This window comes from Myotis yumanensis, unplaced genomic scaffold (genome assembly GCF_028538775.1).
Source record: "Myotis yumanensis isolate MYYU_CA2020_CCGP unplaced genomic scaffold, mMyoYum1.0.hap1 SCAF_3, whole genome shotgun sequence".
NCBI classification, from domain to species: Eukaryota; Metazoa; Chordata; class Mammalia; order Chiroptera; family Vespertilionidae; genus Myotis; species Myotis yumanensis.
Genome location: NW_027223754.1, coordinates 179,332,181 through 179,350,104, shown reverse-complemented (window position 1 = coordinate 179,350,104; position 17,924 = coordinate 179,332,181). Strand labels below are relative to the sequence as shown.

Genomic DNA, 17,924 nt, shown 5'->3' with positions numbered 1-17,924 from the left:
ACCGGGTAGTGCTTTAAGTTTCAAAACATCATATATTTATATTGATTCCTCTCCTGGTTTATGGCCATAAAACATATATGCATGATGAAAAACTGATAGCCGGAAAAAAAAAACTCCACAAACACACCAAAAATCTGTGGAAGAAATCTGAAAATCCATTTAATGAATTAAGTGTATGTAGATAAGCTTCGCAACAAAGACATTAAATCTGAAACTGTAAGACTTTTCTTAAAACAACGCATTGTCTTTTTGCTAGCTTGACACTTTTCTCCCTCGTTTTACTTACTTGTCACTGTAAAGATGCACATATTTGGCACTATAAATACAATATAATGATTCCAGTGCCAAGGAAACATACCCCCATTTTTTCTCCCACATTCCATCGGAGACTCTCTAAATGTAAAGGGACATACGATTTGGCTGAAATCACAGGCAGCCTGCTCTATGAAACCTGAGTCAAGCGTGGACTCCTTGGTTCCTTCTCAGAGAGGAAAGAAAGAATTCCATCACAGATGTACTTTCTCAGAGAAAAATAAAGACTAAAAATAATAACAATTCATGCTTTGCCTAGGAAATTCTAAAAATAACATAATTTGTCCTAAATGTCTGGCCCTGCTTTAAAAAAATAAAATCAAAGGAAGAAGCATTGTGCATTTTTCCCAGCAGCAACTGTCCACATAGAGATGTACTCACCAGGAAGCTATAGAAGAATTCATGGACAAAGAGGCCCAGCATGCAAACCAGGACATACGCCACGTGGTAGAGAAAGGCCATGTCCAGGATGACTGCTCGGTACCCTCGGGTGAACGTGCCACGGTTCCCAACAAAACTCACCAGAAATACAATTTTATTACAAAGCTGAAGGGAGGAGAAAAAAAAGATTTTACTGTCTTATTTATCCCCAAATGCACATAAATAACAGGTCATTGACAAAACCTATTGTTCACAAGTCTGTGGTTTTGTTTAATGATTTTTCATTCTGTAATTTTTCAGCACTACTTACAAATCTACATGTAAACATGGTACAGGCAGAACTGGTATCCTTTGCAGTTTCAGGAAAAGAGAGGAGCATGTTTAAGGGCCCCAGCCATGCAACTGACATGGACCTGAATTAAAATCTTGGTGCTCTCACCACTGCTGGCATGGCTTGATTTGTGCACCTATAGGCCTGATTGTTTCTTCTGAAAACCTGGAATAAAGGAATTCCCAACTGATAGAACTAGTGAGAGGATTAAACAGTTCATAAAGCATATGAAGCACTTAATGCAATGACTATTTTATTTTTAATATATATTTTTATTGACTTCAGAGAGGAAGGGAGAGAAATAGAATCACTGATTGTCTGTCTCCTGCATTACCCCCATTGAGGATCAAACTGTGATCTCCTGATTCCTGTGTCAATGCTCAACCATTGGGCCACACCAGCTGGGCTGCAATGACTCTAAATACCACTCATTATATTATCCATACTGAAAGTAACCTATGCAATATTTCTATTATACTAGATCTATAACAGAAAAATGTCTTCAGAAAATATCCAGAGATCTGCCCTTGATTATTTTTTTTACCCTGGACTTTCTCTACTGAGTGTTATTTTAATCAAATAAGCTATAAAAATTATTTTTGCATTTAACTTACTTTAAAAACATAAAAATTATAAATATACCTATATATCTAGGTTAAAATAAATATAACATGTGCAGATATTTTCTAAGTTCTACGGGTGGTAAATTCAATAAACACTGTTGGCGTGTTTATTATGATTGGTATTAAGTAAAGTATTTATATTAAAACTATGTTTAATGTTACCTTTTGTGGCATAATTTTAGAATACAGAAAATTTATACTAAGAGTCTTTGGCAATAACAGATTTGTGTGATGATTTCCAAAGAACACAATTATCATAAACTTAGGACCATCTACATGTATTTGGTTCTAGAATCACTGCATTATTTATAAACCAAAAAAATAGTTTTGCCTCTTTGTCATCAAGGAAAGAATTACAGAGTTTGAAATTTCAATTTCTTCTTCCAAATTGTTCTCTGAGGTCTTTAGTTATCTATTGGCACCATAATTGTCTTTATATGTCCAAATCTAACCTTGGGGGAAAAAGTTGCTCTTTACAACATTGTTGGTTTTTTTCAATGTATATGAAATAAATTGCCTTACGGAATTATAACATAAGAAGAAGCAAAACACTTTGAAGCAAAATTGAAATATGTGAGGTTGGAAAAACCTTTTCCTTCAACTTTCTGAAGTCAAAATCAATACAGATAAAATGAGAAATGGGCTATCATTGCATATTGTGAAGATAGCCAAATCAAATCAACAACACAGCAACTAAAAAGTTCAAACCTTTTCTAAATTTCCTCCCTGCTACTTAATTATCCTCTCAATAATCTATGTTATCAATTCTTTCACTAACTTGCTAACAATATGAATAATGTCAAATAGAAAGTCTTACTTTAGTATGTAGTGTTTCATTTATCAAATCTTTATAGATCATTATTGAAAAGAGCTACAGTGGAACAGATGTCTTTATATTCACTAGCCAAGACCAAGTTTAATGTTATATGAAGTCAGTATTATAAAAACTGAGAAACTATATACAAGGTGCTGATATAAATTTAGCATTTGACAATAAACATCATGAAAATGGTGAAAAGTAGAATATCTGAGTGATGCAATGATATTTAGTGTTTTACTCTTTCAATTGTTTTGAGTGACTATCATTTACATTTATATTACCTGGATTAGGCCATTATAGTTCATCAATACAAAACAGAAATAAGAAATTCTATAAAGTAAAAAATTAGAATTCTGACTTTTCAGAAGGATGAATGATATGCTTAAGACAAATTATTTATATTTAGTTTCCTGATCTCTACTTTCCTAAACTGAATCATAAAACAATTATGCAGGAAAAGTATTTATTTATAAGCTGTTTACACTGAGGAAAGTAACACATTGAATTCAAATTCTCAAAAGAGCAATACATTTCAGTTCTCAATGCAAAAGCAGGAAATTTCTCTGTTCTAACTAAAAAGGGTCTCTGCTACTTCTGCATAAAAAATAAAGATTTGTCTTATATGTTTTCAGATTGCTTTTTTTTTTTAGTCTTGACTTAGGGCTAGATATTGATGGATATATCCCTGCTCTCTAGACGAAGCCTTGAAGTGAGGTCGAGTAGATGCTGGCAGTGGCATCCACCTATTTCTGTAGAGACCAGAAACATAGAAATTGTTGTCTTTTGAAGTGTTCATACCAAGGAGAAATAAATGCAAGAATCAATGATTGGGTAGGAAAGAAGTTGAACTCTGGTTTTCCCCACACCATGACCTCACAATGTGTACATTTTAAAAATAAAATCTATATATGTTTTTATAAAGCATTTTCTATGAAAGCTTCATGCAGAGAATGAAGAACTTGCAGAGACATTCTCCCTTCTCATGTCATGACATACTAGCTGTTGTTTAATCCTTCATTTGTCAACACCACTATGTAGGCAATCGCTGTTTCTATGGCAAGGGCAGCCATAAATGGAGGTTGAGGGAACTGGGCAAGGTAACTGATATGCCTTTGCAGAACGTTAACACTGCCGTACACTGGAAAGACCCTGCATGGGAAGTTGGGCCACCTGGGTTCCACCCTTGGCTCTGTCACTAAATACTTTGCTGAACCCTCCTGGTATTAATAGGATACTGCATACCCATTTCTAAAATGAAATGCCTCGCTGTGAATAAGCCTAAAGGATGCCTCTTAACTCTAGAATTATTTGTGATGTCCTTTCCATTTTACTACTTTATGTAATCACAGAAATGTATAGCTGCCTTTATATTATCCTTGGTGTCTTATTTGGTTCTATGTTCTTGATGAGAAATTCTATCCCCATCTTACATTGTTCCTATGGGAAAACATGACCTATATTCTAACAATAAATTATTGTCAAAAAAAATACTACTATTTATTGGGAAGTTAAACTGAATTTATTGTTTTGAACTATATTACCATATTTCCATCAACCTTCAAAAATGAGATGATTTGATTAAATCAAACACCATTTCAGTGACATTATATCTTAGGCAGGATAAGGTTCTAAGGTTAAAGTCTAAGGCAAAATTTTCCTGTAGTGAAAATCAGCCTGGAAATCTTCTAAATTTCCAATAAACAGTGCAGTAAACAAGGGTGGTATAAACTTGTTCTTTTACTAAACTTGACACATACTAGCTTTCTCCCAGCACTGCAGCAGTTTTCTGTTTCTGCAACTGGTATTAGAAGTAGTTAGGAACATTCAGTGAGCATAATATATGAAAAATAGTGTGTGTGTGATTGTGTGTATGTGCATGCGTGCGGGGGGAGAGAGAGAGAGGGAGGGAGAGGGAGAGAGGGAGGGAGAGAGAGAGAGAGAGAGAGAGAGAGAGAGAGAGATATGACAGTTTTGATTCAGAATATATAAGTTAATTTCTTTATGTTAAATAAACACATAGATTAGCAGTATCATGAGCCCTCCCAGGAAATTGTAAGAAACTAAGGGCATGGCACTATTAAATTTCGACACTGGGGCATTAATAGACAGTTGTTTGCTAAACTCCATTTGCTTTACCTCTCTGCAAAAATGGTGAGACCAAGCCCAAGAATAAGGGAACACTTTTACATTACAAATAATTGTGAGAGAGGAAACGATTTAATAAATGCCATTAAATAAATTACACATTTCTAGACACTCCTAGAAAGGAAAAAAAACATGGTAGATAAGGAGTGTTTAGAAGATATCCAAAGATCTTTCACAGGTATTTGCTACATTATTATTTATTATTAAAAATATCTAAAATAGAAACAATACAAATTAATGAAATAGTTAAACACATTATCTAACAACTATAAGACTGGAAATATTATCCTATTAAAATGAGATTTAAAATATTAATGGTGTAAAAAAATTAAGTTATCCCACATTTACAAAATGAGTATTTATATTTGCAAAAATAAAATGTTAATTTCCATTACCAATGACTAAAAATGTAACTAAAAATGTAGGGAATGGGAAGAACACTGTATTGGCTTATAAGATATACTTTATAACAGAGAAAAACACTAGAATCTTTTGAAAAATCTCAAACACTGAGATGACTTCTGTGACAAGATAGAGAAACTGGTTGCAATTTAAACAAACCTTCAATTTTCAGAAACAAGAAGATAAAAATGAAATATAATATAAATAGCAACTGATAACGCATAGATTATCAGCTTAGAACACAGATCCAGGTTCTTTCCTCCCACTTGATTCCCCTTCCAAAAAAGGGACTTTCTGCATTTGCTATGAGAGACACGGAGCCCATAAACAACTCTGTGAACCAAACTACCAACACTTTTATGATCACAAGAGCAACGTTTTACAATTAAATTGTGTTCCACATATTAGGTGCTTGGTAAACAGTGGACTTTATTGCTGTGAAATCATTATTTCTGTTAATTATTCCTTTCAGCTTCACCCTCCTTATCATCTTGTACACTATTCCTGAAGCTTCTGGGAGGCAAGACCCTTGTCCTCTACCTCTTCGTGTGTTCAGTGCCTATTATATAACAGAGGCCCGATGAATGTTTGTTACTTTTGGCCTACCTCTACTTGGCTATGATTTCACTTTAGGAAACTTGGATTTTTCTCTCTTAGATTAAGGACCAGTTACCGGTTTATAAATATCATTTGCTCCTTCAAGTAATTTGGTTCAACAGTCAATGTTTTATTTATTTATTTATTTATTTATTTACTTACTTACTTACTTATTGTTGATACTATTACAGATGTCTCCCTTCGATGCATTTTTAAAAAATTTAAAAAGTGAACACACCAATATGTTTATAAAACTTCAGATAAATCCATGAAGATTCCTTAATTAGCCTGATTGGCAATATTGCAAAAGTAGCTTATTTCCAAAGCACTGAAAGTATAAGTTCAGTTCATGTAAATAATTTTTTAGATACTTAAATGCCAGGTATTAAGGTTAAAAAAAAATGGAGTTGTGAGGGAGTGAGGAGGGCATGATTATGTCTATGAATGTGACAACCTCTGCCCACAAGAAACTTATAGAATAATATATTCGGTACTTTACAGAATTCTGTGCTGATAGATCTCTTTGTATGTGTAGTATACTCTCTTTTACTGACAGTGATTGAGGAATAATTGGCAATTTGGTTGATGGAATGTTTTAGCTAACTAGGAGCTATCATATATACCATATGTAATTTTTGAAGAATTATACTAAGGACCAGAAACATAAAATTGGCCATACTAACACAGCTTTCTAATTCTTATAATTTTGGCTATTTAATTTATTCATTTTCAATAAATATTTGCCATGTATTTTATGTACAAGGCAGTGTAACTCTATAACACAAAAATAACCTTCCCCTCATTCATTCACTCACTCATTAGCTAATTTATTTAAGGGATATTTGTTAAATACCAATGATGTTCAGACATTGAATAATTAATTATTATCCTTAAGACCCATATAATGTAGTAGGGGAGATAAGGCCTAAATACCGATAACAGAATATAGGAAATTTTGCTAGAAACCCAGTAAAAGATATAAATAATGCTTCAGGTATGCATCAGACAGACTAGCAATATATATTGGTTTAGTGGCTGTTTGTTCTATTATCAACCTGATGATTTACCTTTTCTCACTATCCCTTCGTAGCTCCCTTGCAGAAAGTTGTCTAATCCCTGTAAACTTTTCTCTTGGGTACAGCTGCCATTATTTGGAATAGTACTTTGGCTTACTTACTCTAAACTTACCTAACTTAAGTTTTGAAATGTGCTTTCTTGTTCTAACACTTTAAAATTTAGTGGAAAAAAAATATGAATCTCATCTATGCCTTTCACAAGTTTATAGGTTTTGCTCACATAAAAAGAGCCCAATTTCATAGTTTTCTCATACAGCAACCCCTTTTCCTTGGTCATTTTATAAAAGGTACTCAGCTCTAAAATTCTACTGAATATAATTTAATCTTTCTTAGATGATTTAGAAGTCACCAGGATGTTAAGAGTAGCTCAAAGTCATTTTTGTCAATAGCTGCTGGTATGGGACCAAGAAGGCGATAAAATTGGATTGGATTAAATTGATTGCAGAACTGGGTCATGCCCCAAGGGCTACCTTCGTAAATATATCAAATTTTACTTGTCATTTTTTTTTCTTTCTCTCAAAATTAGGAATGTACAAATTAAATTCTGGTTAATTCGGATTCATAATAAATTAGATTTTACTGTGTACACATGAATCAAAGCATGTAGTTAAATTTTTATATTTAGTACACTTTTAATTAATCTATAACAGTACAAAGCAAAGTACTTACATTAGCTGCACCAAGAAGTATTAATGTGGGCCCAAGACCTATTGTATATATTGATCTGAGCATTACAGACACAAGAAATGGCCGGATACCCACAGGCTTGGAGAAGAAAAACAGCATGGATGTGCAGATTGCAACTGCTATCCATAGAAGAACTGAGAACAACGGAGAAAGTGTACCTGTGAAATGTGAAAAAAGTTTATTTTTACCAAGAACAAATCTAGAAAATGTTAAAACCTTTGCCACGCTATTTCATACAACACATATAGCAAGTCAAGCCACGGGACACACTTTCAAAACACCCCACTGTGTGTTTAGAGCAGCGGTCTCAACCTGTGGGTCGTGACCCCTTTGGCGGTCGAATGACCCTTTCACAGGGGTCGCCTAAGACCATCCTGCATATCAGATATTTACATTATGATTCATAACAGTAGCAACATTACAGTTATGAAGTAACAACGAAAATAATTTTATGGTTGGGTCACAGCATGAGGAACTGTATTTAAAGGGCCAGAAGGTTGAGAACCACTGGTAGAGAAAATGTCTTTGAACACATTACTCATTACATTTCTTTCCAGAAAGTTTGTGATTAATTGCAGGCCTCTTACATACTCACTAGTTATGCCCCTTCTATTAAGTCTGAAAGTTCTTCATCTTTGTCTCCTACAGGAGTTATATATGCTAAATATTTTGATAGAAGTATCCCATTTGGGAAACTTAATTCAAAAGTTGCGATTAATGGCCATTAAACAGACAGCTAAATCATGTGAAATCTGGTATTTTTCCACTGAACTCACACTCTGTCAGGTTCTATTATTATCAAGTTTCTATATTATAGATTCCTCTAAAGAATTCAGAATGTAGAATATCCAGTCTTTAATAAAATAGACACAAGTTTTAACATTAAAACATACGTGTGTGTTTATAGATGCATGAATGTATATGAATATGTATGCGTGTATGTGTTTGGAGGTCAATTCAAGTTCTTAAAAAACTGGTAAGCTATTTAAATAATCACAAACAAAAGTTCTAAGTGTTTTAAAAAAGAATTCTATTACAAACAAAATTTCTTTTGAAATTGCCCAAAAAGGTGTTTAAAAATATTTTTCTGTGAAAAAGAAGTACACTTCATTGACGTTTGCACTGACATGTGGATTCAAGGAATCCCCCTCTGAAGATCACATGGTGCCGAGTTTGCAGAAGTAAATTAAGGGGCAACATTCTTGGGCTGATTAGACCAATGCCAAAACCTCAAACATGTGAACAGGCTGATGAAGTCAGAGGGGAAACAACAAAAGGGAGATTTTCTACTAGTTGCTTCTTTTGGCCACACCTCTTTATAATTTATAAGATTAATTTCTGCATCAAAACACCACAGGGTTGTGATGTGTAGAGCTTTTGTGCTACCATCAAAACCATGGGATTATCTGGACTCTTGAAATGAGTTCCGTGTAAGCCTTTAGTTCACAGTGAGTGCTAAAAGATCAAAAGTAGGTAGGATGATCCTGTTAGACATTAGAAACAAAACAAAAAGTCAGATAGGAAACAGCATTGGTTTAGACATGTTTATTTTTGCAATGTTTGTTCTTATCATGTTATCTCTTAAAGCAAGCAGTGATGAAAGAGAGTTGGGAGGAGAGATTTGATCTGCCCTTTCACCAAATTTATGATCTGATAAGATCACTTGGGAGATGAAGAAAGGGGTAAATTGCTATGGAAATCACCCTCAATTCCTATCCTCTGGCAACACTAACAAAATGGGCACCCAACTCATGTTTATTATTATATTGGCTTGGAAGCACTCTATGTCTACAAAACACAGCCTGACCACCAACTGCCCTGACTTCACAGATCTCAGAGAGGCGTGGAGGGAATAATGCCTTCAACTTTCTATCATGCTTATCAGGACACCATCAAAACATAAGCTCTGTAAGGGCGAGGACCATTTCTGGGTCTATTACAGTGCCTGGCATGCAGTTACAAATAAATATTTGTTGATTAAATGAATAAATCAAAATAATCTGTGATCTTGTTTTAAGCAACTAAATCTCCAGTTACAAATTCCGCAAGCTGTGGAGCTACACTCTGAAACTGCCAACATCTTTACACATTTAACAATTTACACATTTACACATTTAGCCAGACATTGGACTCCAGTGTAATTTATAAGTAATGACTCAATGTGTTATGTAAAGTCTCAGCTTTGACTCTGGTAGTCATACTCTGCATTGTCATGAATGCCTAATCGCCTAATCACATTTTGACTACTTTTCTCAGATAGTATTTGGCTTGCTGAGATTTCCTTTTGATTAAACAAAAAATTATACCCATGCACTTAAAACTGGGCATTTGGTCCCTTTAGTGAAAGAATTCACATAGCAGTAGCATGGTATCTTGAACATATTTAAGATACATGCTAAATAAATAGCTAAGTATGCTAAATACATGCTAAATATGTATTTGTGAATTAATAAACTTAAAAGTTATATAAAATGGCTATTAATTTATAGTATTGTCAATTGACAATCATTTATAATCATATTTGGTAAGAAGAATCATTGATTTCTAGCTGAAGATTTAATACTAAATCTATACTAATAAAAGGGGAATATGCTAATTAGACTGGGAGACCTTCCGGATGTCCTTCTGGACAAAGCCATGGTGGCGGGGCCGAGGCAGAGGTGGTTAGGGGCGATCAGGCCAGGAGGGGAGGGCAATTGGGGGTGATCAGGCCGGTGGGAAGGGGGGCAGTTGGGGGCGAACAGGCCGGCAGGGGGGGGTAGTTGGGGGTGATCAGGCTGGCAAGGGGGGACAGTTGGGAGCAAACAGGCTGGCAGGGGGGGGAAGTTGGGAGTGAGCAGGCCAGTGGGGGGGCAGTTGGGGGCGATCAGGCCTGCAGGAGGGGCAGTTGGGGGCGAACAGGCCGGCAGGCAGAGTGGTTAGGGGCGATCAGGCAGGCAGGCAGGTGAGCCGTTATAAGCCAGCGGCCCCAGATTGCGAGAAGGATCCCAGATTGGAGAGGATGCAGGCCAGGCTGAGGGACACCACCCCCTACCGGTGCACGAATTTCATGCACCAGGCCACTAGTATATATATAAACCAAAATCCTCTGACAAACCCTAGAGAAGACAGTATAGATTGTCAAACCAACTTTTACCCAATGAGGATGGGAAGGGGGACTGTCTTCTCTACTTAATTTATATTTGTATTGATTTCTATAATAAGCATGTATTGCTTTTATAATGAAAAAAAAATTTAGAATGCATTCTATACATTTTTAAATCTTAGAAAGTATAAAGTTTATCCTCTAAAAAGAAACTTCAAATAGCAAAATTAGAGACCTCAGTTTAATTCACATAATGGAAATCTTTTGTCTACCTGACACTGACTTGTTTACAGTTTCCCGTACAGATCATGCTGCCTCTTACTTTCCAGTCTCTCTCTGATCCTCTGCCTCCCACATAGACTCATAAGAGTTTTCTGTTTTCTCCACCTCACTGCAACCAAAGTAGACATCCACCCATAAATCCATAGGTGGTCTTCACTATTGTGTTTTACTCCTTTCTCCATTCCTTCACTAGACCATGAGCTCCTTGAAGAAAGGACAGCTTCACCAACCTTTGCATCTCTAGGGCCTAGCATAGTGCCTGGCACATAGCCACATTCCATCAAATGGTTGTAACTGAGTCGAATGAATCAAAATCACCTTGAGAAACTTATTTTCTTTAACACAAAGTACTTTAGGGGAAAAAGAACTACATCCACATTCGAATATGATGTATTTTTAAAAATCACATGCTATCTGAATATAAGAAATTTTCCTCAACAACAATTTACTCCACTAACTAGCCCACCTTTGCCGAACTGGGCAGGGATGGTAGGCATGCACTGTTCAACTTCTGAACAGACAGCTAGGAGATTCCCTGGCATCAACAGCTGCTGCCTCAGCCACTCCCAGCTTAGCCTCATATCTCAACTTCCACACAGGTTTCTTCTTTGGAGAAACATATGCTAAACAAAGAAACCAATTAACCAAATCAAAAAAACAAAACAAAACAAGCCTACAGCCACACAAATAAGGCCTGGATTCCTAAACAAATTAAAACAGAGCTCCTGAAGCCTGACAGTGAAAAGAGATTATCTGCAGATGGGTGGGAGGGTGGAGGGCCCTATAAGATGATGATCTGAGAATCACTTGCCCCTTAAGAATCCCCTTTTAATTACTGCTCTGGTTGAAGGGAGACACTACTCCCTCGATTAACAGATTTTTCTTCTCACTATCAACATAGATTCCTGGATTTTTATGGGTCATTATATAATATTGTCAATATTTTTTTTTCTCAAATGTTTCAGGTTTGGCCACTGGGAGACCTTTCAAATTGGATGCTGTGTTCTTACTATGTCCCCATCATTTTATCCAATTTGTTTTAGCACTTTTTGGAAGGAATATTAATGATCAACTAATTCATCTTTAAGTTGACTCCAAGTGCTCCTGGCAAGTTGTCACTGGTCATCAAGTGGGCTTCCCTGTGTAGTAGTAACATTGACCTTCTAACAACATCTATAACAACTAAGGTTTATTGAATGCTTTACTCATAACACCTCATTAAAGTCTCACAATAAGTCTATGAACAGATAAGATACCTGTGCACCAGACCTCTAGTATTTATATAATTGATATGATGATGTATAAAAATGCTTTGGGCAATAATAGGTAGAAATAACAATTTTCAGTGCTTTATATATCAATATGTACCATAGCTCTTCTGTATATGAGTTTTTGCAAAATAACATTTATATTGACCATAGTTTTCTGCCTATGCCACTTACTATAATTCATTACTTCCAACAACTATAGAAAAATCGATTTAATAAGAATTAAATCATTATTATTTTGAAGCTCTAAATAGCTAAGAAATGCATTGAGAATGTTATTTTAGAACTTTAAAATACTTATCATTTAAAGAAAGACAAGCACTTGCCTTCATCTCCATCGTCCCCAAATGGGTAGAAGAGAGCAACAGCTAAATTGATGAACACGGCCAAGTTGAATGAGATGCTCCCCCAGAGGGATATGTGTCTCGAGAACCAGAACAGGGCATGGTTATCTAGTAAGGAAGACGTGCAAGGGGATAGAACAGAAAAATAAATTTTGGTTTCCACACATCAACCCTACTGAAATAACATTTTCCTAAATGCATTTTTGTAAACTTGTATAAAGCATATTTAAATAAATACTTAATATTTTAGAAAGTTTATAATCAAGACCATGAAGGAGTTTTCTATTTGATTCCTTCATCATTTAGCCAATTCACAACCAAACCATTGTAGAAGGGTGCGTAATTTTGTAATTGCTAATGATGGACAGGAAAGGTGATTCTGTATTAATTCTCTCTAATATATCCCTAGAGAAGATTAGGGAAAAGATAGGTTAGCAGCTGCCTGAGGCCATTTTTAATGGAATGGTACACACTGCTATGTAACGTAGAAAGCTGATACATTTGTCCCATGCCAATGCCTTAAAGTCAAATAAAAAACAAAACCCTGGCACATTTATATCTCTGATGAAAATTCCTATGACACAGACACAGTTACCTGAAACTATGAAACTTAATAGCATGGCATAGTACCACTTCTTGGGAACTAGTGATTTACAAGAACTTGTTGGGTTTGCAACAGCAGAGGAAAGTGAAAAATACAATAAGAACTACCCACAAGTGACAGTGGCTTTGCTGAATAATTTCAGAAAAGGAACTCTGTATTTGTCATCAGAAAAGAAATAGCAAATGCATCTATTGCATACAATTTACATCAAACAAAAATCGTTTTTTTCTACCACTCCAAAGTAGTTGAACAGATACGTAATGCATGTAAGTTTGACCACATGACTTTTCACGTCTTGTCCATTCTCTAACTTAATATGGAATTAATTGAAGGGGAAAGGCACATGAATTTTCAAATAAAAATGATAAACTTTTCAAATTATTTTCTGTGAATTCCAATCTCTGGGGTCTGTTGCTTACTGATAAACTGTACTACCCTTCAATACACAGCGTCATCTTCTCTGGAAAGGTAGCATTCCAACAACACTAGGGTAGGCTATGACTAACCATGATATTAAGTTACTAATGTATCATAAACTGTAAACATCTGCATCTCCATCATTCCTGAATGAGAAGTCCTCATTGTGAAAAGCAGAATATGAAAGTAAAATTAGAAGAGGTTGATGCAGACATTGGTAATAGACCCATCAAATGAATTAGATTCTAGCTATAACCTCACAATAAGGTGCTTCCAATTTTTAAAAGTAAAACATATACTGGAAGTTATTTGAAGATTTCTTTTTATAAATGACAAAATATTTATCCAAAAAAGGCACAGATCCCACAAACACTAGTTCATTACTCAATTTACCTTTTGTCAAGGATAAAAATGGATGTTTTTCAAATTTCCCAAATAAAAATGTCGAGTATTCATATGTACTCTGGACACTCAAAATTTTCTCTGAACTTCATAAGATTCTACATAGTAAAATGCTATGGGAGAGTAATTTCTTTTTTTTTTTTTTCAAATATTCTGCTAGGAAAGCCTGGCAATGCATGCTGCCACCTTATCTTCAAAGATGGTGTGTCTCAGGCTCCACTCAAATTCGAAAACCACAATCGTTAAAATTCCTAGAAAACTAGAATGATGACACAATGTTGAATAGATATTGAGGACATAAGCCTGCTTGTCTGGAAAACGTCGGCAAAAGACAAAAAAGACCTAGTCAAGAGTTTCCTTCTATCAATTTTTGTTGAAAGCTCATGATATTAGTTACGTGGGAAAATTAAATTTTATTTTAAACTCTCAAATTTTTAAATTTGAAAATTCAGTATTTCCAAGTAGACTGGAGCCCTGAAAAATAAGTCATGGGAACGGCATTATGCTCATTTTTAACTTTAAAATGACAATATTTCTATTAGAATACAAGCATCACAAAATTTTTAGTTGGATTTGGCAATGTACAGATATAGGGAAAGAAAGACTTTCAGAAAACCATGAAACAACCGGCTCCATCATAAGATCCTAAGGGGAGAGAGAACGAGCGTGCGGGGTCCGGCATCTCCATGCCATTCACTGAGTGTTAAGGCCGGTCAGGGCCCATTTGGGGACTTCAGACCTGCAGCTGTTCAACAGTTGAAACATACAATTGCAACCTTGAATTTCATAATATTTACAAAACTATAGGATCAGCACTGGAAGATGACCTAAGTCAGAGGTTTCTGTTTGCATGAAGCTGCAGGTGTCTTGGCTCCAGCCAAGAATATAGATGGAGCTTATATTCTTAAGGCTGTAGGGGATCTCAGTGACATCAGATGGCAGGAAATTAAAAACCAGTTTAACTGAAGAGTGTCACGTATCCCAAAGTACCAATGGGTCTACCGCGACGCCCCAAACTCACCGCGTTCGTTTACTGTACTTACTCCTGATTTTCTTCTGCCACTTCATTTCATTGTAGAGGTCTTCTGTTTGCTGGAAGAAGTCGTTCACTTTGCTTCCTTGCTCATCCCTTTCGGTCATAGTGAACACACGGCACTTGGACTCCCGCGTAAGGTATTCACAGATGTTGGGGACCGGAAAGACAATCTGCTCCATGGTCCTATCATGCCGGACAATCTGCAAACATTAATTTACAGATGCTTTAGCCTTTAGCACCTTGGTCTTAGCATACTGTTTATTTTTTCGCACAAGTATGTTAAAGACATTTTATGAATTCAGTTAATGAAAAAACAAACAAACAAACAGGCCAGATTGAAGTATCCTAGATAGTCCTTTACTGGACTACTTTACATTTTTCTCTTGAAGGAAGAGATAGTAACTGACTAAAGTATCATAAATATTATACTTTGTTATAAATAACAAAAGCCCAAGCCTTTATTCTTTCTGGATTACCATTAACCCCATTTTTACTTTCATGAAGAACAGGAGAGAATTAAGAGGGTGTTAATTAGCAAGTGACTCACTAATCACATTACACCCTGCACTTGATATATCTGCGTCTTGTTCTTAGCCTGTCCTTCCTAAAAAGGGCTGTTGAGAAACAAATGGCCCACTCAACATGAGGCCAGAGAAAGGTGCTCTATATCATTAAAATATTTCCCTATTCGTGGCAACACATAACTTTTGTAGGTAGAATATCCATTCTAGCATATACCTATATATAAATACTCATTATTTTGAACTTTTCTTATTTGGTATTTGTGACAATTTAATGTTAGATTAAAAAAAAAAAAAACCAGGCTAAATATTTTCATACAGTTTTACCATGTAACAAGGGTCTGTGAAAACCAAATCTGAAGGTTCACATTTACATATGAACCTTGATTCAACCCCCAAGAATGAATCAAGACTGGCCTAAACCAGAAGAGTGGCCTATTTCCCTTTGCCACTGATGGGGTGTTGGTGAGCATGTGACCTGCTTCTGGAGAATGAGGCATGAGGAGAGATATCCTGGGAGGTGGGGGGAGGCTTTCAGGAAAGGTTTTGGTTTCCAAAAAGGTAGAGAGCCTTTGACACCAACAAAATAATAACAACAAAAAAACCAAATAGCAACACAAAAGTGCTTTTTGGCTGTATATTCTTTGTTCCTGCTGAGAACAAAGGCAGTGTAAGGAGATGATGCCTGAAACCGTGCAGCTATTTTACAAACGGGAGGTGAGACATCACCAACATAACAAAGAAGACTGAGGAGAAAGATGGGAAAGGCCTGCATGTGTGAAGACATTATTATTATTACTTTTATTGATTTCAGAGAGAGGAAGGTAGAGGGAGAGAGAGATAGAAACACCAATGATGATAATCATCTATCAGCTGCCTCCTGCATGCCCCCTACTGGGGATCAAGCCCACAACCCCAGCATGTGCCCTGACCGGGTTCATAAGTTGATGCTAACCACTGAGCAACTGACCGGGCATAGTGTGCACTCTTTATCAGGAAATATTTTTTCCTAATTATTAGAGTTCCAAATTGGATCAGTTCCCCCTGAAGTAGTGAGGTCTCTAGCACAGGAAGAACTGAAAGCTACAGAGCTATTATAAAACAACTAGAGGCCCGGTGCACAAAAATTTGTGCACTTGATGGGGGGGTCCCTCAGCCCGGCCTGTGCCCTCTCGCAGTCTGGGACCCCTCAGGGGATGACCACTTGCTGGCTTAGGCTTGCTCCCCGTGGGATTGGGCCTAAGATGGCAATCAGACATCCCTCTGGCAGCCAGGAAGCCCTTGGGGGATAACCACTTGCCAGCGGGGAGCAGGCCTAAACTGCAGTTGGACATCCTTAGCACTGCTGAGGAGGCAGGAGAGGCTCCCACCACCACCGCTGTACTGGCAGCCATCAGCCTGGCTTGTGGCTGAGCAGAGCTCCTCCCATGTGGGAGTGCCCTGACCACCAGAGGGCAGCTCCTGCATTGAGCGTCTGCCCCCTGGTGGTCAGTGTGTGTCATAGTGACCAGTCATTCCCAGTCCTTCTGCTGTTAGGGTCAGTTTGCATATTACCCTTTTACTATATAGGATAGAGGCCTGGTGCACGGGTGGGGGCTGGCTGGTTTGCCCTGAAGGGTGTCCCGGATCAGGGTGGGGGTCCCGCTTGGGTGCCTGGCCAGCCTGGGTGAGGGGCTGAGGGCCGTTTTCAGGCTGGTGGGTGACTGAAGCTCTCAACCTCTCCTTTTTTTCTTATTTCTTTTTTATTCGGGGATTTATTTACTTTCTATGGCTGTCACTGGAGCTGAGAGCCGGCTTTAGCTCTGAGGCCGGCTCCAGCTTGAGGCCTCAGCTGCTGAAAGCAGGTATCTGGGGTTTGTTTAGCTTCTATAATTGCAACATTGTTCCTTAGAGTGCAGCTCAGAGCGGGGCTGCGGCAGGTGGGGAACCTTGGCTTCCTCCATCACTGGAGCAAGCAAGCCTCCTGTTTGCTTCAGCTGCCTGGCTGCCAGCCGCCATCTTGGTTGGCAGTGAATTTGCATATCGCCCTGATTAGCCAATGGGAAACGTGTCGGAGGTACGGTTAATTACCCTATTTGTCTTTTATTAGATTAGATTCCTCCTTGGATGGGTGAGCAGACCAGGTAATCCACAAGGTGCTTCCTATTTCCCGGGATCTTTGAGTCTATAACTTACCGACAAACTCTGATTTTCTACAATATTCATCATTGTGGTGATATGCCAGATACAGTGTTCAGTTTTTGAAATACAAAAATGACCAGGACCTGCCTCATGCAGAGGACAAATGACACATAAGAAGCAATACTGCATGTTAAACCAACAGAATGACCACACTGTGTCAGGAGCACAGTGAGGGGAAATGAAGGAATACTGTGAAGAAAAGAGGGCAGGTCATATGAGGTGGTCTTTGAATGAGCATGAGAATTGGTAGCGAGTAAATGCTCAGTACATGTTTACTGAATTCATGTATTTCCAGCTAAATCTTACCTCACTGCTGGGAAACCAATAAAAGTTCGACTTCAACAATAGCCCCATCTCTCACACACCCCAATCCCCACCTCTGGCTTACCCACTCTCCTGGCTTTTCCTGA

General features: G+C 37.2%; 1 protein-coding gene across 1 annotated transcript in view; it reads right to left on the bottom strand.

The window, feature by feature from the left end:
• Window positions 1–17,924, bottom strand: part of ITPR2 (inositol 1,4,5-trisphosphate receptor type 2) — a 425,687-nt gene that overhangs the window by 69,139 nt on the left and 338,624 nt on the right. Inside the window, exons 47-50 of the mRNA XM_070410528.1 lie at window positions 14,820–15,012; window positions 12,336–12,461; window positions 7,357–7,532; window positions 694–858 (exon numbers count right to left, since the gene is read on the bottom strand). Of these exons, the coding sequence (XP_070266629.1) occupies window positions 694–858; window positions 7,357–7,532; window positions 12,336–12,461; window positions 14,820–15,012 (660 nt within the window). The remainder of the gene's footprint in view (window positions 1–693; window positions 859–7,356; window positions 7,533–12,335; window positions 12,462–14,819; window positions 15,013–17,924) is intronic.